Source organism: Anabrus simplex, chromosome 5 (assembly GCF_040414725.1).
Source record: "Anabrus simplex isolate iqAnaSimp1 chromosome 5, ASM4041472v1, whole genome shotgun sequence".
In the NCBI taxonomy this organism is placed as follows: domain Eukaryota; kingdom Metazoa; phylum Arthropoda; class Insecta; order Orthoptera; family Tettigoniidae; genus Anabrus; species Anabrus simplex.
In genome coordinates, this window is record NC_090269.1 from 72,119,879 (window position 1) to 72,142,294 (window position 22,416).

The 22,416-nt window shown below is 41.9% G+C and overlaps 1 protein-coding gene across 1 annotated transcript in view; it reads left to right on the top strand.

Moving 5' to 3' along the window:
* The window catches only part of synr (sayonara), a 128,919-nt gene that overhangs the window by 52,780 nt on the left and 53,723 nt on the right, over positions 1-22,416 (top strand). The window contains exon 4 of the mRNA XM_068227768.1: positions 11,520-11,709. Within this exon, the coding sequence (XP_068083869.1) occupies positions 11,520-11,709 (190 nt within the window). The remainder of the gene's footprint in view (positions 1-11,519; positions 11,710-22,416) is intronic.

The window sequence follows — 22,416 nt, forward strand, 5'->3', positions numbered from 1 at the left end:
AACATACAGTAAAGGAAGTCAAAGTTAAAAATAGTTCATGAAGCCTCGGTAGGTAATAGAGTCATGTGGAAAGAATCTAGTGGTGTGGATAACCTAGGCGTCTAATGGACACAGTCATGGAGGAGAAGAAAAGCGAGTTGGCCGTGTGTTTATGATCGTGCAGCTGTGAGCTTGCATTCGGGTGATAGTGGGTTTGAATCACACCGTCGGCAGCCCTGAAGATGGTGATTCGTGGTTTCCCATTTTCACACCAGGAAAATACTGGAGCTGTTTCTTAATTAAGAACACGGCATCTAACTTCCCACTCCCAGCTCTTTCCCGTCCTTCCTTCGCCGAAAACCTTCGATGTGTCAGTGCGACGTTAAACTAGTAGCAAAAAAAGAGAGAGAAGAGAGATCAAAGGTACAATGGTCATGTATGGTATTAAGTTAATCCAAATAATGAAATACAGAAGCTGACCAACAGCCTGCTTCCAGTCATGAGATTGGGTCAGGAATCGAATTAATCAAGCCCCATCTAGCGGCGAGGATAGGAATTGTTCCGGCTACCGAAGCCTGTCGCACTCCACTTGACCAATGATTAATAACTGACAGATGAAATGAAATGATATTGGAGACCGTTTCTGGAGTAAAATATGGCAGGGAAAACCGGAATACCCGGAGAAAAACCTGTCTCGTCTCCCCTTTGTCCAGCACAAATCTCACATAGAGTGACCGGGATTTGAACCACGGAACCCAGCGGTCAGAGACCGGCGCGCTGCCACTTGAGCCACAGAGGCTCAGCAAGCGTTAATGCCAGCAGTAAATATAGCACTTTGGAGTTTCTTCATTCGACTCATCAACAAAATATTTGCAATTGCTTTCGCATACATTGATCAAGATGTTGTGATATTTCGCGAATTTTTGTATTCGACATTTTTGTTTACTTTAATCGATGTGGCTGATCTACCTGAGTTGTGTAACACCAAGAACAGTAGCCTAGCGCAATGAGAGCCGAAGCTGAAGTAATTTACCGCACTCGGCGCACGCCCATTTTGATATGTTCATCCATTACGCGCTATCAAGACCAGATGACGTCACAGGAGAGTGGGAGTGGTCTCAAATGGAAGAGCATGTCGTGACGAAAGAAGTGATATAAAGAAATGAAATTATTAACATTAAATTATTTCATGAAATCGTGAAATGCATGGGACCGCCAGGGCAGATGTATTGTACGTGAAAATGCCGAAAAGGTACAAAAAAAATTAAACAACGATTAACAATGCGGAAAACATTTGCAAGAAAACCACCGAATAGCCAAATTATTTGATTGCACGTTTTGGAACGCGTTGCTGTCAGTTTCCGTTCGGGAATTTGAACCCCACTGTCGGCTGGCCTGGTTATAATTGTCCATGATCCTCCACTTTCACACCAAACAAGTTCTGGGACTGTGCCTTAATGAAGGCCACTTTGTTCTTTTTTCCATTCCTCTCCCTGTCCTATCCCATCGTCGCCGTAAGACCTGAGTCGGTGCGATCTAAAACGAATAGCTTGAAAGGCTGGAAGTTAGAAAACCAATTGGACAACGACATACAATCCCGGAAATTGTTTTTATTGTATGCTAGCAATTGTACCCGTTCTTCGCATGGAAATTTACAGAGGATTACGTGTTTCCTTCAGAAATTTATGTGAAGTAACACGGCTCTATTCACACGTTTAATGCGACATGTTACTGTGTGTGGCAGTAACTTGAAATATGGTGAAACTTAACAAAGACGAAAGAAAGAATAAGGTCGATTTCCGAATGTATTTTAAGGTACAGTTCCTGGTCCGAAGCTGTGCGAATTTCTCTATGGTTCTCAGGTTGCATGTTTCATCTCTGAGCACTGGCGTGACACTGACATTAATGATACCTCCCTTAACATCTGCCTTATCGAAAAGAAGAAAATGACTGTTTAGTTTTTCCGTTACACATCTTGAAGTGACAAGCATGACAGTCCAATGGGCCTTGGACTAAAAATCAAATTTTTCGTAATTATATGCATTAATATCCGTCTTAAGATCAATACGCACATGGCATAAAGGAACGGAGATAACATATTCTTAAACTTTTGTTATATACAATCTTTTTATAGACCTAGTATTAACGAAAATATTTGAGAATTATCTATATATATAAAAGAACATGGACTGACTGACTGACTGACTGACTGACTGACTGACTGACTGATACATCATTACAGCATCTATTAGAAGGGGAGTGAGACAAGGTTGTGCACAATCTCCATTTTTGTTCAACATGTTCATTGAGGAGGCCATATCAAAACTTAAACAAAAAACCAAAGGAATCAAAATTAACGGAGAACAAATCCACTGTATAAGGTTTGCCGATGACACTGCATTAATTGTAGATTCAGAGAGGGAAATAAGTATAATGCTACGAGTTTTAACATCAACACTACAAGAATCAAAATTGAAACTGAACACCTCGAAAACAAAAGTATTAGTCGTCAAGAAATCAAGTGAGGAAATACCAATAAACATTAAGGTAGGCGATATAACTGTACAACAAGTAAGTCAATTTTACTACTTGGGAAGCATTATCACTCAGGACAACAGGTGCACCACAGAAATCAGGAGGAGGATTGCTCTAGCTACACAAGTCTTCAGTAACAAGAAATAGCTTTTGAAAAGCAGGAACATTAACATTAAAATTAGAAAAGAATTTGTCAAAATGTTTGTGTGGAGTGTTTTGTTGTATGGTTGCGAAACATGGGCCTTAGCAAAACAGGATATAAAACGCCTGGAAGCAATAGAAATGTGGATATGGAGGAGGATGCTGAAAATTAGTTGGACAGACAAAAAGTCAAATAATAGGGTCCTTAAGGAAATAAAAGAAACGTGGAAATTGATCAACACTGTAGAAAATAGGAAAACCAAATTCCTTGGCCACACACTTCGACATAACACATTCCTAACGACTATGCTGAAAGGAAAAGTTCTGGCTAAGAAGGGAAGAGGAAGGCTAAGGAAGAAGTATCTGGATTCCGTGTTGGACAGGCTGAAATTGAAAAAATATGTTGACCTGAAACGCTCAGCAGAGGAGAGACAAATGAGATTGCAGCGACAAGGCCTTGCCTTTAGGATATGAATGAAATGAATCAGTATAACCACAACTCTAACGCTCATATACGCGGTTCACCTTTTTTCCGACCAGCCTGTGTATGTACAATGTGGTTTACGTTGCGAAAACTTGTCAATGATTGAAGGTTTGGTGATAATACGAACAAGTATTACCAAATACTGATTGTATTAGTATTGAACGTACCAGGCGAGTTGGCCGTGCGGTTAGGAGCGCACAGCTGTGAGCTTGCATCCGGGAGATAGTGGGTTCGAATTCCACTGTCGGCTGCCCTGAAGATGGTTTTCCGTGGTTTCCCATTGTCACACCAGGCAAATGCTGGGGATGTACTTTAATTAAGGCCACGGCTGCTTCCTTCCAACTCCCAGTACGTTCCTATCCCAACGTCGCCATAAGACCTATCTGTGTCGGTGTGACGTAAAGCCATTAGCAAAGAAAAAAGTATTCAACGTTAACATGTTAACTTTTTGAAATGTTTCTGTGCTTATCTACGCTGGTGAAGTGTATTCCGGGCCGGGCTGAGTCGCTCAGACGGTTAAGGCGCTGGCCTTCTAACCCCAACTTGGCAGGTTCGATCCTGGCTCAGTCCGGTGGTATTTGAAGGTGCTCAAATACGACAGCCTCGTGTCGGTAGATTTACTGGCACGTAAAAGAACTCCTGCGGGACTAAATTCCGGCACCTCGGCGTCCCCGAAGACCGTAAAAGTAGTTAGTGGGACGTAAAGCAAATAGCATTATTATTATTATTATTATTTTAGTGTATTCCGGTGCCTTCAGTCACTGTTTCCGGACTTCGGAGGATGTTCTTGTAGGACGAAACATGTCATTCCTTGTTTAACAGTGTTTATATTTTAGAGATAAGTAGAGGAACCTGTCTTTCGTGAAGCGAGAAATCGCGAAATGTTTTGCGAAATTTTACAAATTTGGCTCAGAATGCTAAACTGTTTACCTTTAAGTAAAATCGTCAAATAACTAGCTGCCTCTGTGGATCAGTGGTAGAGTGTCGGCCTCCGGATCCCAGGATAGCGCGTACAAACCCGGCAGAGGTAGTCGGATTTTTGAAGGGTGGAAAAAAGTCCATTTGACAATCAATGCCGTACGATGTAGGCATGTAAAAGATCTCTGGTGACACATTTGGCGTTAACTCGACAAAATTCATTAAATCTCAGCCATAGACGCCCAAGAGAGTTTCGGTGTATTCGGTCTGCCATCTAGTAGGTCTAGAATAAAACGGAACGTCGAAATTGACGAGCAGATAGCCAGATGGCGTCAAATTGAAATGTATGCACACGGTAGCTGAAGCCATACGATTATTATTATTATTATTATTATTATTATTATTATTATTATTATTATTATTATTATTATTATTATTATTATTACGAAATAACTGACGAAATTATGTGAAAGCGCCTTTGAATTCAAGAAGCATAATAAAATGTGATTTAAAAATCATGAAGTCTCTCATCCATCCTACGAGAAATTCCAACGTCAGAATATCAGTGTTTAGTGATCTAATTGGTATTTTATGTAGAGCAGGTAAAATATTTGACGTATCCGCCATTCTTCTTTCTTTGAATTAAGCATACGGGCTTCTTGCGGAAGCTGCAGTGAAAGTTTTATGGATCCCAATCAGTGATGCTGATAGTGAGAGAGACGTTTTGATCGTATTGTAATATAAAATTTAACAAGCTCTGACTGCCTGCAGTATGGAACTCACGGTATCTCTGCACTTTTAAGACCGATGTGTATATTAAGTACATAAGCTAGGTCCTACTTGTTCATGTAGCAGGATTTTTTTCCAAACATTCTTGTTTTGACATATGCAATATAGGCTATGTTTTCCACAAAATCGTAACTCCTATGTTTCTCGTACACATGTACACATGTAAAATCAAAATATATGATATTTTGCTGCAAATATGCTGTCAACTATGTTTGGTCTATCTTTATTGCTGAAAATGGAAAATGAAAATAACATTTTGCGAAAATAGTGACGAAATAAAATAAATACTAGCAGTTTCCTGCTGGCTCCGCCCGCAATGTTCAATGCATGGTGTTGTTCGTTACTATCCTCACGGATGTATTTGCAAAGTTCCGACTTAATGAAATAAAGCACATGCTCTGCTGCGGTTATAGAATGTAATATTGTGTCAAGAAAACACTTGAAAATACATTACACAAAGAAATTGAATTAAACGTTCCTTGGAACAACACTACGCGCCGAACTATTAAAAAAAGTCCTTCAAAGATCTTCGTCATGGAGAGAAATGTACTCATAACTATTCCCATAATCTACCAAAACAAAGCGTTTGATCCACTGAGCGTTTTTAGACCAAAACGAACTGCGTACCTCAATTAGAACGAAAGATATGATTGGTTCAATGAGAAAAAATGTTGAAGAAATGAGACGTCAAATTAATGTGCACTCATAACTTTGCTCACAATGAACCAATTTGAATAGTTAAGAGCTGAAATGAAAGAACCTGATCCACTGAGTGTTCTTAGGCCAAAACGAACTCTATACCTCAATTAGAACCAAAGATATGATTGTTTGAAAGATACAAAAAATTGAAAAAATGAAATAATTTGAGGAAGGTGGAAGTTAAGTGATTTATAGTACCTGATGAGAAATTTGTGCATGAATACCTTTAAGTTAAAACAAAAATGAAGGAAATCGACCGGATATAATGGTCGGACTGACTGACTTTAGTTTTCATTAAAAAATGTAATATATAGATGGCGAAAAATGTGCTGAAATGACATTTTTTAAATTACGAAATTAGGCAAATATTATCACCACAAACAGGTGCCTCGACAGATATGTACAGGCGGACTAAGTATCACGATATTCAATTGTTGAGTTTGGGGTGGGTTGTGGTGTTTGCCCAGTAATTGTGCATCCTCTGTCTGTGTTGTTCCTTTCACTCCTTTGTCCTGAGGGCACCTGTCTTCTTTCTTGGTAGTTTGTCCTGGAAATATGTCCAGTCCCTTAAGCCTCTTTCTGCTCCTCCCAGCTCCTGCATGATGCATCCTGTAGACGTGTCCATTAAACAGTGTTATACAGTATATGTTATTGAACTTGTGTGTTTGACAGAATGAAAAGATTTTAAATTACATTTAACTAGGTGGACACTGGGTAGTATGGCTTCCTTCTTAACAAGTTAAAATTTAGAATAAAGAAACAGGTTACTTCCACACATATTCCCCTAAAAGTAAAGAATAAGCATGTCCATGTAAAGCTCAAATTGCAGACTAACTTAAATTCCCATTCATTTTTGTTCTCTGAGATTTGGAATGTTCATTATAAGCATAAAGAATTGCTGAGTTTTCAGCACCTCCGTCCTAAATTCTCGGGGTGTCGATTTCAATTCTCGAGTGGACGGAGGCATTTTAATATTAAATGGCTAATTCTCGAGGCTCGAGCACTGGGTGTTTGTGATATTACCAGTATCCCAGGAACTCATACACGACACCAACAAGTAGTTTAGCTTACATGGTAGACGCCACCTACCCTCGGCATAGAGCCTACTTTACAAAAGCTGCCCCAGGTTAGAAATATCCACGCGAAATTTTTATACAGGGAAACCGAATACATCAGGAGTTCTTTTTACGAAGCAATCAAACTGTGGAGACGAGTAACCTTCATGTAATTGAAATTATTTGAAAATACAAAGGATGTCAAAAGTAGGGAAAGAAATTTCAAGCACAAATAGGTTAGAATGCGAACTTATTTAACCTTCATACGCTCGCGCAGACGAAGATTGGCCGCATTTTTGTATTATGTCACACATTTCTCGCCAGAGAGTTGAGAAAGGCCTGGGACGGGAAGGTGTTCCTTAGTTAGTCATCTCGTCGCTAGATGGAGTTCTATTTCAGCTCGTCCACCACTTCCTACTACCTCAGTACAGTCCGAACTTTGACGGTGACCGCAAACCTGCCGTCTTGCGAGCGTAAGCGACAATTATTTTTCCATCTCTCAACATAAGATGCAAGAAAATATTTTTTTCTATCATTTCGAAATTATATTCATCTTTCGGTAAATTAGTTTGTCATTAAGTTTTCCTGTTAATTTCTTCGTTGAAATTTACCTTCTTTTTTGACAGAAAACGCTAACGATGAGTTTACCGACATAGTTACCTACTCTTTTGTTCAGGATTCAACGACACGGCGATTCTGAAGATATTTTTCTAATTCTTGGGGAACTGGGGAAGAAAGAAGAGGAAGTAGCAGTTTTAGATTGGTGTTATTATCTTAAAAGAAAATTATAAATTATGTTAATACATATATACCAAATCCAGTTTTTGGGTGAAATAGCAAAGAAAAAAATAAAATTAAGGACTGAAAATATGATTTCAGTCTACTAACCAAAAGATAAGAAGAAATGAATTAGTTTTGAATATGTTTGTGTTGTACGTAATAAATATTTCTGTGAATTATTTAATACATGTTTTTAGTCAAATCTGTGCTTGTGAAGTTTTGTGAGAATTGCAGTCCTGATTATTTTGAAGGGGTGCGGGTGAAGTGGAGAAAATGTAATGGAAATGATCAAACACGATGGGCGGCCAGGTTGTCCGCGCGAGCATGAGCGACACGCCAGGTTGTCCGCGCGAGCATGAGCGTCACGCCAGGCCGCGTGAGCGTGAACGTGACGGCAGGCTGCGTGTGTGGATGAAGGGCAACCAAGGCGAAGTATCTTCTACCCGCACAACGGTCATGGCGTGAGATTTGTATAAATATTAGCGATCAGAAGTCCGACTCGTTGGCTGAACGGTCAGCGTACTGGCCTTCGGTTCAGAGGGTCCCGGGTTCGATTCCCGGCCGGGTCGGGGATTTTAACCTTAATTGGTTAATTCCAATGGCACAGGGGCTGGGTGTATGTGTTGTCTTCATCATCATTTCATCCTCATCACGACGCGCAGGTCACCTACGGGTGTCAAATAGAAAGACCTGCACCTGGCGAGCCGAACCCGTCCTGGGATATCCCGGCACTAAAAGCCATACGACATTTCATTTTCAGCGATCAGAAGTTCTTCCTCTACTTCTTCTGTTCGATTTCGCTCACTTCGGACCACGGAGTAACAACTACAGTATACTGGATCTTCTTTTCCTTCCCCTGGCTTCGACCTTCTGCCAAAATAACTTCATTCGTTGGCTTATCCGCTTCCTTCTTTCTTCTGAATAAATCACTTCTGAAGATTTCTCCTCCCCCTCGGAAGCCTCTGAAGTCTGAAACTAATTGTCAGAAGTGGTCCCTGTTTTGGATGTCTTCATGACTAATACCCATTCTCTCTATACCAGCATGTAACTCCACAAATCACCTGGGAACATTTCTTTTTCCATCCGAAATATGTAACGAGTTTTCGAGTCAGCTTTTCTTGATTCATACGTAGATGTCCATAAAATTGTATTCGCCTCTTGTTCATCGACTCTATAATTCCCTCAGTATCTTTGTATAATTCTTTGTTAGGTCCTAATCTTCGTTGTCCACCAACATAAATATAGGTCCCAGAATCTTCCTTAGAATATTCCTTTCTTTCTTCTCCTATTGTTCTAGCAATCCTCCGCTTGTTAAATTCAAGGTCTCAGCATCTTACAGTCCTTCGGGTTTGATCACAGTGTTAGAGTGCCTTAGTTTTGTTCTCAAAGTTAAGGATTTCTTGTTGTAAACATCATTCGTCAACTGGTATGCTAATTTCATCTTTCTGATTCTTGCCTTGTTCGCCCCCTGGATCATCTCACCAATATGTCCGGATCCATGGCTAAATGGTTAGTGTGCTGGCCTTTGGTACAGGGGTCCCGAGTTTGATTCCCGGCAGGGTCGGAAATTTTAACCATCATTGGTTAATTTCCCTGGCACGGGGGCTGGGTGTATGTGTTGTCTTCGTCATCATTTCATCCTCATCACGACGTGCAGGTCGCCTACGGCGTCAAATCAAAAGACCTGCACCTGGCGAGCCGAACCCGTCCCGAGATTTCCCGGCAATAAAAGCCATGCTCCATTTTTTCTATCTCACCAAGATATTTGAACTATCATAACCCCTAAAATGTATGCAACTCGCCGACATAACTGAAGAGCGGCTAGTTTTCCCTGCGCCTTGTTCAAATACCTTTTCATTGTAAGCTATTTACTGTATGCCTTGAGTTCCTTTCCCTAGTCATAAACATAGTATAAAATTTGGCACGTCATTGTAAACATCTGCCTAATTATAATCGACGCGGTAAAAGGTATGCATTTATCACTTGTAAAATGTGTTCATGTTAGTTTTCATATCGATATACGTATCGACTTGTTAATGGTTCTCTAAGGACAGTACGGCATCATAAAAGAAGCAGTTATCTGTTACGAGTGAATAAATACAAGGTTGATTAACGACTCGAGTTATTCTCTCTGTCTGCCATTATCATAATAGCACACCAAGAACGGAACGAAAATTAAGAGTTTCATTTATGAGAAGTGACAATATGATAGGTCATAAAAATTACTATCTGAAAATAAATGAGTAAGAATCTTACATGGAAAAATACACTTACATTTTATCACGGCAGTTATTCCATTGTAATATTAATGAATGTTGACAAAGAAATATAATTGTATGCTACTTTTCCTTCCTTCCTTCCTTCCTTCCTTCCTTCCTTCCTTCCTTCCTTCCTTCCTTCCTTCCTTCCTTCCTTCCTTCCTTCCTTCCTTCCTTTCTTTCTTTCTTTCTTTCTTTCCTTCTTTCTTTGCCAGCATAAAATGCCCTATCCATTTCATCTCCCTGTGGATCATTGACAGGGTGTCACTTTCCGCATCAAAATATCACGAGTTCAAACACGGGTGAAGGAGTCTGATTCTTGAAGGGCAGAAGAAATTCCTTTCAGTAGTCCACGTCGTAAGATGTCGGCACGTAAAAGTTCTATAGTAACACATTTGGTGTTTTCTCGACAAGATTAATAAAATGTCAGCCATATATCGCCTAACAGAAATCCTGTTTACTCTGCCATTTAGTAGAATAAAACAAAATTTAGAAATTGACGCGACCGTGGCCTTAATTAAGTTTCATCTCCAGCATTTCACTGAAATACTTCAATTAAATCCACGGTCGCTTCCTTCCCACTTTTAACACTTTCCTATGCGATCGTCGCCGTAAGATCCATCTGCGTCGGTACGACGTGAATCAAATTGTACATAAAAAGAAATTGACGTGCATGTACGTGTAAATTGGAGCCTAGATGTGACTATGAACATCAATGTTGCTATAAAAGGGGACTGAGGTGAAGCTAAAATCTATTTTGAGCCAAAATATGGGCTTCGCTAAATTACATAATAAACTAAAATTGCTTTCTTAGTTCAGGTTAATCTGTGTCCTCTTATACGTACATTGCGTGCAGGTTGTCGAATGTTGCTGCATTGTCTGAGTGAAATGGAAGAATTCCCGTTTCTAATTATATTTGCGCTCCAGGTGAGTATTTCACCGACAATATCAAGTAGTGCTTTTTGTGGCGCAACAACGATTATTTTGAGCATTGTTTCGTATGGAAAACACTTAAATTCAATATTTTCACCATCTATATGTCTCAATTCTTTGGTTAAGTAGAATAGAATACTCCCATCACATTATATTACATTCTCCTCTAACAATTATTTACTATTACTACACTAAATTTAATTTATTTTGTCCTAGATGTTAACAATGTTATATAGTCTAGGACACCCCCCCCCCTTCCTTAGCTTATTTATTGCTTACTTTTGTGTAACAAATATTATGGATTTATCCTACCATTACAACATACATTATGACTGAATTCAGTGAGTGAATGACTGCATAAATTGCTGATTTCATACTTGAATTGTGGTCGTGAATGAATGACACTCTTCTCACCCGAACACCGATAGCCACTAAGTAGGGCGAGACTATTCATTGATGAGTGAGTGATTGACTCGATGGACTGAATTAAACATTCCATTAAGAATTAAATACTGAGTAAATGAATGAATGAAAGGATGAATGACTGAGTGCGTGAAAGAATGGACTGGACATCAAGTCCTCTCACCAAGTCGCTGATAGCCACCAACTGTGAACAGAGTTTCATGAATTATGAATTGATGAATGGACGTTTCCAAGATTGATTTGTGTTCATACCTTGATTAAATAACTTTCTCTAGCATAGCAGCAAAATTTATGATTGAGGTGTGTCAATTTTAAAATTAAAGGTTTATCTTAGTTACTAATTCAGTTAGCAAATACAAGTTCCTTTTAAAGGTTTGTAAAGTGGATAATTCACTTTGTAAATAAATTATTTAATTGCATTCGAAACCTTCACCTGTCTGTCGAAATAAGTTATTGCGGCTGTGAATCTTACCGTGAGCAGTGGGATAAATATTCGGCACATGACCACATCCTTTCTTTGTCCAGGAGATCTCTTCGGAGAAGCGTACGGTAGCGAGGAGGAAAAGCGTCTTGAACTGGAGCTGGACAAACTGAGGAGCTACAGAGATACCCTCGCTGGAGGGGAACTTGAGTGGAAGGAAGCAGTCGCCTTCGTTACATCTGCCACGGAAATGCTGGAACGAGCTCTTCAATGCTGGAGTAACCTGGAAAAAGAGTAAGTGGCGATAATTACACACAGAACTTGTATTTAGATTAGATGTAATTTCATGTGGCTATTGCTAGCCTGGTGCATCCCTTGTAAGCAGACCCTCCGACAAGGAAGCTGATATCTGGTGTGTGTGAGAATTTACATGTTAATGTGGTGGATTGTTTTTACAATCTGCTTCACGTCACACCGACACAGATAGATCTTATGGCGAAAATATTAAATGGGTATGGCTTTTAGTGCCGGAAGTGTCCGAGAACATGTTCGACTCACCAGGTGCAAGTCTTTTGATTTGACGCCCGTAGGTGACTCTCGCGTCTTGATGAGGACGAAATGATGATGAAGGCGATACATACACCTAGCCTCCAAGCCAGCAAAATTAACCAACGATGGTTAAAATTCCCGACCCTGCCGGGAGTCGAACCCGGGACCCCTGTGACCAAAGGGCAGCACGTTAACCATTTAGCCATGAAGCCTTATGGCGACGATGAGATAGGAAAAGTCTAGGAGTGGGAAGGAAGTGACCGTGGCCTTAAATCAGGTACAGCCCTAACATTTTCCTGGTGTAAAAATGGAAAACCATGGAAAACTATCTTCAGGTCTGCCGATAGTGGGGTTCAAACCCACTATCTCCCGAAATCAAGCTGATAGCCACGTGATTCAAACGACGCGGCCACTTGCTCGGTCACGTGGTGGATTGCAGTGTCGTATGTAGTGTGTGTGCTTCAGGAATGTTTAGGTAGCATAAATACCCAGTCCTCAAATCAGGGGAATTAACTGTTTACGATTAAAATCCCCCGTTTCGGCCGTGATGGCCTAAATGCTGTCCACCCATTAATGGAAATTAACTGGATCTGAATAATGTGGCTAATATCAAGTGAACGATACATGACAGCCAGTGCAAAACGCACAGCGAAATTTATCGAAGGAAGGAGAGGGGTGGCAGGGTGATTTTCATGGAAGGTGATTCGTTCTTTCTTTCCTTCTTATGAAGGTGGAAGAATATCAGGATATTTTGATCAGCTGTGTGTTGTCTATTATCACTGTGTGTTTTAGCATGATAATAATCCCTACCATAGAGTGAGGTCTTTTTGTGTGCGGTTAGAAGGCAATAAAGTTCCGAAAATCGAAAAGCGTCAGTCCTACTGAACACCACTGGAATGAAATAGAACTGTGATTCCACTCCAAATCCCGCAGATCCGCATAACTAAATACACATGCTGCAATGTTGCAGAAAGAATAATGTGTCATTAGAGCGCTTGTTCACTGTGAAAAAGGGTGGCAAGAAGAACAAATAGTGAGACCCTTCGGAAATCCTAGCAAATTTTTTTTCCTGGACTCCACGCCAAATATCTTTGAGGGGTAGTGATGGTTGCCCCTTCCTTCGGAAAAGAGATATGGTTATCAATTATGCTCATTTACATATCTGGTTTACTTATTATGTAGCGGTCCATTCAGTGAGTCCAACGGCAATTGTTTGAGAGCACAATTGAATAGTTATTCTGGGACTAATCCAAAAGTTGCACCATTGATAGAGTGTTCACGTATGATTACAAGTTCGCGGATTCTGTGCCATCTGAGGAAACCGATTTTTGAAGGGCAGTCATATTTTGACACTCCATTTCACTGTTGTTGACGTGGTAAAAGTCTCTTGTGATGCACTCAGTGTCGCTCGAAAAGGCTAACGCAAATACATGAAACGTCCAGAATAATACCAATTTCGTTACTCGACAGCTGTACAATCCGAATGTCACCTTGATGACAACACTGCAGAAGATCTACATTTCGGTAGCTGAGATAATGATATGTTGATTGAGAGTGATGCTATTATTTGTAATAACATTCAGCTAATAAATGTCTACGATTTTTGAAAACGCCGAGGTGTTAGAGATTTGTCGCGGCAGGAATTATTTCATGTGTCTGTAAGAGGCTGACGTATGGAAATGAGTGAGCCGGAATTGAACCTGCGGACTTGGAGTCAGGAGGCCAGGTCTCTACTCTCTCAGCCACTCAGTAAATTTTCATCTAACAGCATACCCGCATGTCTTTGACGCTACAGTCACGTGACATGTGCATGGGGCCCTCAAGTTGTTTCTGAGATTCTAATCTAATAATAATCTAATGTTATTTGCTTTACGCCCCAGTAACTACTTTTACGGTTTTCGGAGACACCGAGATGCCGGCTTTTAGTCCAACAGGAGTCCTTTTACTTGCCAGCAAATCTACCGACACGAGGCTGAAGTATCTGAGCACCTTTAAATACCACCGGATCGAAACTGCCAAGTTAGGGTCAGAAGGCCAGCGCCTCAACGATCTGAGCCACTCATCCTGGCATTTCTGAGATTCAGGGGCACGTAGGTGAACATGCGGCTGTCAACGGTTTGACTTCCCTCTTCTTTTTTTATCTGGCCAACCAGGTCGTGGTTGTGCTGTGAATTTACACTCGCGTTTCCACATTTTTTAAATACATCACTGACAGTTGATCTGGGTACATTCGTAACGTCAGAAAAGTCCCTTACAGATGTTTTTGCTTAAATGGAATCCAATGATTACCCATGTTGAAAGTCACTAAGCTCACTTGAGCTACTCATGTTGCTGTTTCGTAGCCCCACTGTGCAACGCAAACCTCCCTGCTTTCTTTTATACCTCTACGATGCATCATTTGTTGTTGTTGTTGTTGTTGTTGTTATTTCTTTTGTCTTTTACTTTTTTTTTGCTAGGGTCTTTACGTCGCTCCGACACAGATAGGTCTTATGGCGACGATGCGATAGGAAAGGCCTAGGAGTTGGAAGGAAGCGGCCGTGGCCTTAATTAAGGTACAGCCCCAGCATTTGCCTGGTGTGAAAATGGGAAACCACGGAAAACCATTTTCAGGGCTGCCGATAGTGGGATTCGAACCGACTATCTCCCGGATGCAAGCTCACAGCCGCGCGCCTCAACGCGCACGGCCAACTCGCCCGGTTGTCTTTTACTAGTGGCTGGATACTTTTGATCAGATACAATTGCAAACGTAGGATGCAGTAGCTACATTGATATGAAAAAGGTTAGCATAGGAAGGGGGGAGGCGATGCATGGAATGCTTCATCATTACAATCTGGCACTGATGACCAAAACAATTATTTCTTCAATGCACTTTCAATTTTTTCATCAACTTAACCGTATCCTCCATTATTATGCTTATTATAAATGATAAGCGAATGTTTATGAAGTAATCGATAGCAATCTTATTTAAACTGAGTTACTTGGCTACGCGATTCGGGTCACGAAACTGTGAAATTGCATTGGGAAGGAGTGGGCTCGAATAGCACCGGTGGCAGTCATGAAAATAGATTTCTGTAGTTTTCATTTTCACACAAGGCAAATGCTGCGGCTACTACCTTCCCAGAACTAGACGATGTGGGACATTAGACCATTGGTGAAAAGTATTATTTACCGGGCGAGTTGGCTGTGCGGTTAGGGGCCCGCAGCTGTGAGCTTGCATCCGGGAGATAGTGGGTTCGAACCCCACTGTCGGCAGCCCTGAAGATAGTCTTCCGTGGTTTCCCATTTTCACACCAGACAAATGCTGTCCCTTAATTAAGGCTACAGCCACTTCCTTCCCATTCCTAGGCCTTTCTTATCCCATCGTCCCCGAAAGACCTATCAGTGTCGGAGCGACGTAAACCCAATTCAAAAAATAAAAAACTAGGAAGACGTGTCTTTCAGCCCACACTACTGTACGATAAAGGGATACTACCTTTCTGAATCTCTGCTATCTATGCAACTATTTCTGCATAATCGTAGTGCGCGATAAAAATAAAAAATACGAATTATTAACCACTGACCAAAATTCTAGCTCTGGTTGTGAGTACGCATTATCAGAGACAATTTTTTTATCAGAGATATTCCAGACAGACAGAGATATGGATACATAGATAGACCGCGACTAGTACACGACTGGACTACGTCTGGAACAACACAATCAGGTGGCGATCGAGCGTCACATCGATGTATGGAGCAGAAGCCTCAAGGACGTCACATCTGGTGCGGCCATGTCAGACGTACTGTACATGAAACTGTTTCCGGTGCCGTGCAATATTAAATTTAGAAGTCGACGATCGACGCCATCGAGAAAGACCTGAGTCATGATGGCTGGAGGCGATCGATTCCGACCTAAAATGCGTCAACACCACCCAGCTGGTGTGACTCATACTGTAGATCAAAATGGCTTCCTGCCATTCGAAAAACGAACCTTGCACTAGTGGGGCATCATTTGGAGGAAGAAAGAAGTTATACCAGATGCAAACATAGTATCCTCGATCGATGTTAATGTGAACAGACAACACAATAGCATTTAATGTACAATATTAACTGACATATGTACACACTGGGCTGGCATAATACCTACTACACAATGAAAATAATAGTCATTGAGTGGAAACAAAAACGTAGAAATGAACTCTAACAAAAAAAGGCGCTACTGAGTAGCATGTCAATTTGTTTTGACAAACATAAAATATTCAAAATAGAGTGCTGTGAAATGGTTATACTTGTTTTTAATTTATTGTATATCCACAATTAAAACTGTACAAAATAATATATAAATGTGTTTTGACAACAGATTAAAGTAATTTTGTATTCTCTAATGGCGTGTATTGTTAAATTTTGTCAATGAACATTATAGATAGTAGGATTTAAAATAGAACTTCGTAATAATTAGAGTCCGGATTATTAGGTACTGACAGGTTAGAATGCAAACTTACTTAAGCCAGTAACAAGTACAGTATATCCTACACTGTACAGCGGTATGCTATGAGATTTGCATAGATATTAGGGGTACAGCCTATAGAACTTCTAGAATTTATGCTACTCTTCCTACATCACGGTACAACGGGTTGCATAACACTTACTACAAACCAAATTACTTTGCATTCTAACCTATTATCACCTACAAATCCGAGGTATAGTAATAATGAACTTTTTCTTTTTCTTTTTTTTTTGCAATTTGCTTTACGTCGCATGACATAGATAGTTCTTATGGCGACGATGGGAGAGGAAAGGGCTAGGAGTGGGAAGGAAGCGTCCGTGGCCTTAATTAAGGTACAGCCTCAGCATTTGCATGGTGTGAAAATGGGGAAACCACGGAAAACCATATTCAGGTCTGCCGACAGTGGGGTTCGAACTCACTATCTCCTGAACACTGGATACTGGACGCACTTAAGCGACTGCGGCTATGGAACTCGGTAATAATAAACTAAAAGCAGTTATTTGAAGATCACCCTCAATACCACTTTTCTCAAAAATTAGGTCCTCAACATCCTGTTGTGTGGTGTGAAGGTATAGACACCAGCTGATCCTTTGTGCAAGTGACTGCAAACATATGAGGTGTGGGTTTACCAGCGGGTGCTGAAGATACAGTAGAAGGCTTACAACCTACACGTTCTGAATCTTGATAGAAAGGATTCTGAAGCTCTTAATGCCACTAATAACCCTATATAAGATAAATGGTAATAATCGCGTACGGCCTCCGGAGAGGCCTGCTGCAGGACTATCGATTTGACGCCCATGAGTTACCTACGCGTCTGTGAGAATTGAGCCCTGTCTGGGAAGAGATCTAATGCTGAACATCACACTAACACCTAGTCTCTGAGCCGGCGAAATTAAAATTAAAATCGTCCGCCTCTGTGGTGTAGTGGTTAGCGTGATTAGCTGCCAGCCACAGAGACCCGGGTTCGATTCCCGGCTCTGCCACGAAATTTGAAAAGTGGTACGAGGGCCGGAACGGGGTCCACTAAGCCTCGGGAGGTCAACTGAGTAGAGGTGGGTTCGATTCCCACCTCAGCCATCCTGGAAGTGGTATTTCGTGGTTTCCCATTTCTCCTCCAGGCAAATGCCAGGATGGTACCTAACATAAGGCTACGGCCGCTTCCTTCCCTCTTCCTTGTCTATCCCTTCCAGTCTTTCCATCCCCTCACAAGGGCCCTGTTCAGCATAGCAGGTGAGGCCGCCTGAGCGAGATACTGGTCATTTTCCCAAGTTGTATTCCCCGAACCAAAGTCTGAAGCTCCAGGATACTGCCCTCGAGGCGGTAGAGGTGGGATCTCTCGCTGTGCCCGAGGGAAAAACCGACCCTGGAGGGTAAACAGATTAAGCAAGAAAATTAAAATCACCGATCCGGACGGGAATCAAACCTAGGTTCCCGTGGATCAAAGGTCAGCATGCTAGTCAGTTAGATACGGAGGAAGACTGATAAGTTGTGAACAGAACAAGGCACTGTAATATTAAAGGGATCTTTCGATGAAATACTATTATTGAAGAACTGGATGTAGTGCTTGACCGGACACTCCCTGTTAAGCAGCACCTTTCAAACACTGCATCGAAAATGAAAAGCCGTAACGATATCTTACAGAGGTTTGTGAAAACCCTTGGGGTGCCTCTACCACAACCTTGAGGTGTTCCGCACGGAGCCTAGTCTTCTATGCAGCTGAATACTGTTGTCCAGTATGGCTCAACAGTAGTCATGTGAAGCTTGTCGACACCCAGCTGAACAACTCAATGACAATGATCTCAGGTTTAATAAGATCCAGACCGAGCTCGATAGCTGCAGTCGCTTAAGTGCGGCCAGTATCCAGTAATCGGGTGATAGTAGGTTCGAACCCCCCTGTCGGCAACCCTGAAGATGGTTTTCAGTGGTTTCCCATTTTCACACCAGGCATATGCTGGGGCTGTACCTTAATTAAGGCCACGGCCTCTTCCTTCCCATTCCGAGGCCTTTCCTATCCCATCGTCGCCATAAGACCTATCTGTGTCGGTGCGACGTAAAGCAAATAGAAAATAAGATCCATACCTTCCTACTGGCTCCCTGGGCTCAGTAATATCATGCCACCTCCCCTTCGAAGGACACAAGCGCTTACAAGGGAATACAATAAAATTCTAAGGCACTCCATGCTGCCTGTTCATGATGACATGAATCGGCTTAAATCAAGACCTCCACCGATCCGTTGCACCCAGATGCTATCTGCAAGCCGTTTCTGCCCCACTGCACAGTGGAAGGAAGATTGGACATCAAAAACTGACCCTCAGCACTGGCCACTATTCAGCACCATGAAAGATTTTTGTTCCTCGGGGGCTGAACTGTCAAGAAAAACGTGGAGTAGGCTACACTGAATAGGATCCGTTCTGGGCATGGAGTCTGTGTCTATTCCCTGTTCAAGTGGGGATAGTTTCCATCCTCCCAGTGTAATTATGGTGCCCCTGCTCAGACAATCCAACATACTGTATTGTGCGCAAGTGCAACATACGAGCCTATCGTGGGAACTGGACAGACGTGCTCAGTGCTTTGCCAGCTTCACTTGCATGGATAGGTGCTTCGGATATTGGGCTGTGAATTGTCATGGGTCTTATCCAGAGAAGATTGTAATTGTGAAGTTACTTTGAAAATAAATATATAGTGAATTTTTGCCTTTAACTCATAAGCAAGTTTTCCTCTCCGTACGCTGAGTAAATAATAATATTGATGACCTAAGTCATCTGAAACGTTTATACAAGGCAAATCCGGAAAGGTAATTTATCATGACTAGAGTCCGGATTTTTATGCATTAATAGGTTAGAATGCAAACTTACTGAAGAGAGTAGCAAGTATAGTCTATCTTCACAACGATTATGCCATGGGGTTTGCATAAACGTGAGGGGTACGGCCCATCAGAACCCCTATAATTTATGTTACTCTTGCTACATTATGGAAGAGCGGGTGGCCGAACACTTCCTACTAACCAAATTAGTTTGCAATCTAACCTGTTACTGCATAAAAATCCGGGCTTTAATCATGACTGTTATAACATGGTGCAGTCTTTCTAAGGCAGGTCCTCCGCTGAGGGTTGGCAAAGTCTGCCTTGTATGCGAAACTAAGTGTTAATTCGTGAACATTTCGTTTTCACGACTGCATTTTATTCGAAATAATATTTATCTTCGCCTCTGTTGTGTAGTGGTTAGCATAATTAGCTGCCACCTCCGGAGGCCCGGGTTCGATTACCGGCTCTGCTTTCAAATTTGAAAAGTTGTACGAGGGCTGCAACGGGGTCCACTCAGCCTCGGGAGGACAACGGAGTAGAGGGGAGTTCGATTCGCACCACAGTCATCCTCGAAGTGGTTTCTCGCGGTTTCCCCACTTCTCCTCCAGCCAAATAATGGGGTGGTACCTAACTTAAAGCCACGGCCGCTTCCTTCCCTCATCCTTGTCTATCCCTTCCAATCTTCCCTTCCCCTCACAAGGCCCTTGTTTAGCATAGCAGGTGAGGGCGCCTGAGTGAGTTACTAGTCCCCCTCCCCACATGTATCCCAGACCCAAGTTTCACGATCCCGAACACTGCCCTTGAAGCGGTAGAGGTTGAATTCCTCGGCCTTCCAATTAAGGCGCCCCGGAGAGGGGGGTGGGAAGGTGAGAAGTGGCAGAGCCAGTGCCACAGGTCGTCAAGTATGCATGCAGCTTGCATAAACAATCATTAATGACAATTTTGTAAAAATAAACACACCATTTATTCTCGACCTTTTTTTAATTTGTTTGCCTTCGTGTACATTCAGCATTTATGTTTATTGTTGATATCATTTTCCTGCAACTAATTTACCAATATTGAGCACAATCGATGTGGCAGTAGAAAATCTAAGTACGGCCTCTAGGGCAGCATCAGACAGAGAAGTCTGAGTTTTACGTTCTTTAAATTCGTAATTGAAGACATCTGATCGCATGCATAAGTTGTACAGAACATTGACATAAATGTTAAGGTAATTGATTAATGTTTGGAAAATTCCGGCGGACGAACATCTTTGTAAAATGAAAATAAATTACTGCTCTTGTGGTAGTACCTGTTCTTTAAAATTGCGTTGGAATGTAGTTTTATCAGCTCTATTTTCAGGGCACGATGAAAATGGTATCATAAATTTTTAAATGTTCAGGTATCATATCGTTAATTTCTTTGAACTGGGCATTGAATTCTTCGTGTAAATTCTGTTACGGCGTCTGGTACTCTCCAAGGTGTTTGTTAGTGGACAAATTTACTGAGTTTAACTTCTTTTTCTTTCTTTCTTTCTTTCTTTCTTTCTTTCTTTCTTTCTTAATCCATTTACCACCAAATGTTGGTTTCTCCCGCGGACTCAGCGAGGTATCCCACCTCTACCACCTGAAGACCAGTGTCCTGGAGCGTGAGACTTTGGTTCGGGGATACAACTTGGAAGGAGGTCCGGTACCTCGCCCAGACAGCCTATCCTGCAATGATGAGCAGGCGCCTTGTAGAAAAATGGGAAGATTTGAAGGGATAGACAAGGAAGAAAAAAGAAGTGGCCGTGGCCTTAAGTTAGATACTATCCCGGCATTTGCCTGGAGAAGAAGTGGGAAACCACGGAAAACCATTTTCGAATACGGTTGAAATGGGAATCGAAACCCCCTCTACTGAGTTGACCTCCCGAGGCTGAGTGGACCCCGCTCCAGTCCTCGTACCTTTTTTCAAATTTCGTGACAGAGCCGGGAATCGAACCCTGTCCTCCGGGGGTGGCAACTATTCACACTAACCACTACACCACAGATGCGGGCATTTAATGATTTTAATGAAAGAAAATTGCTATTCCCCCTTTTAAGCTGATTATTAAATAACAAACTCTGCATTTTAAAAGCCTTAATTATCACACATGATGCTAATCAACTTCTCTCTCGCTTGCAACAATGTATATGCTACATTACTCTCTCTGACATACACATTCAGTCACACCGGCCGCTTCGTGGGGAAGGTGGGGAAGGAGGGGAACGATGCCGCCTAGTGCAGTGCAATAGCGCTCGAGTAAGAAAGGTCCTGTTCAGTACATATAGAAGTTATATAAAGTACAGAAAAAAAGCGCCTATGTGGTGTAGCGGTTAGTGTGATCAGCTGCCACCCCCGGAGGCCAGGGTTCGATTCCAGCCTCTGCCAAGAAATTTTAAAAGTGGTATGAGGACTGGAGCGGGGGTCCACTCAGCCTCGGGAGGTCAACTCAGAAGAGAGGGTTTCTATTCCCACTTCAGCCACCCTCGAAATGGTTTTCCGTGGCTTCCCACTTCTCCTCCAGGCAAATGGCGAGATGGTACGGTACCTAAATTAAGGTCACGGCCGCTTCCTTCCCTCTTCCTTGTCTATCCCTTCCAAGCTTCCCTTCTCCACGCAAGGCCCCTGTTCAACATAGCAGGTGAATCCGCCTGAGCGAGGTACCGGTCATCCTCCCCAGTTCTATCCCCGACCCACAGTCTGAAGCTCCAGGATACTGCCCTTGAGGCGGTAGAGGTGGGATCCCTCGCTGAGTCCGAGGGAAAAACCGACCCTGGAGGGTAAACAAATAAAGAAGGAGAAAGAAGAAGAAGACAGAACAAAAATGGTCAACGAGACACCAGTGGGATTCGAACCCACAATTTTCTGATTTCGCGTCGGATGCTCTTAGCAGTTGAGTTCCGGTGGCCTAGGTCAAATTTCTTCAGTTCGAGGGTTTCTAAGCTACAGTGAGTGTTATTATTATTATTATTATTATTATTATTATTATTATTATTATTATTAAACAAGTTGCTTTATGTCGCACCCAGACACACAGGTCGTATGGCGACGATGGGGTGGGAAAGGGCTAGGAGTGGGAAGAAACCAGCTGTGGCCTTAATTAAGGTACAGCCCCAGCATTTGCCTTGTATGAAAATGCTGCTTGATTATTGTTGTTTAAAGGAGC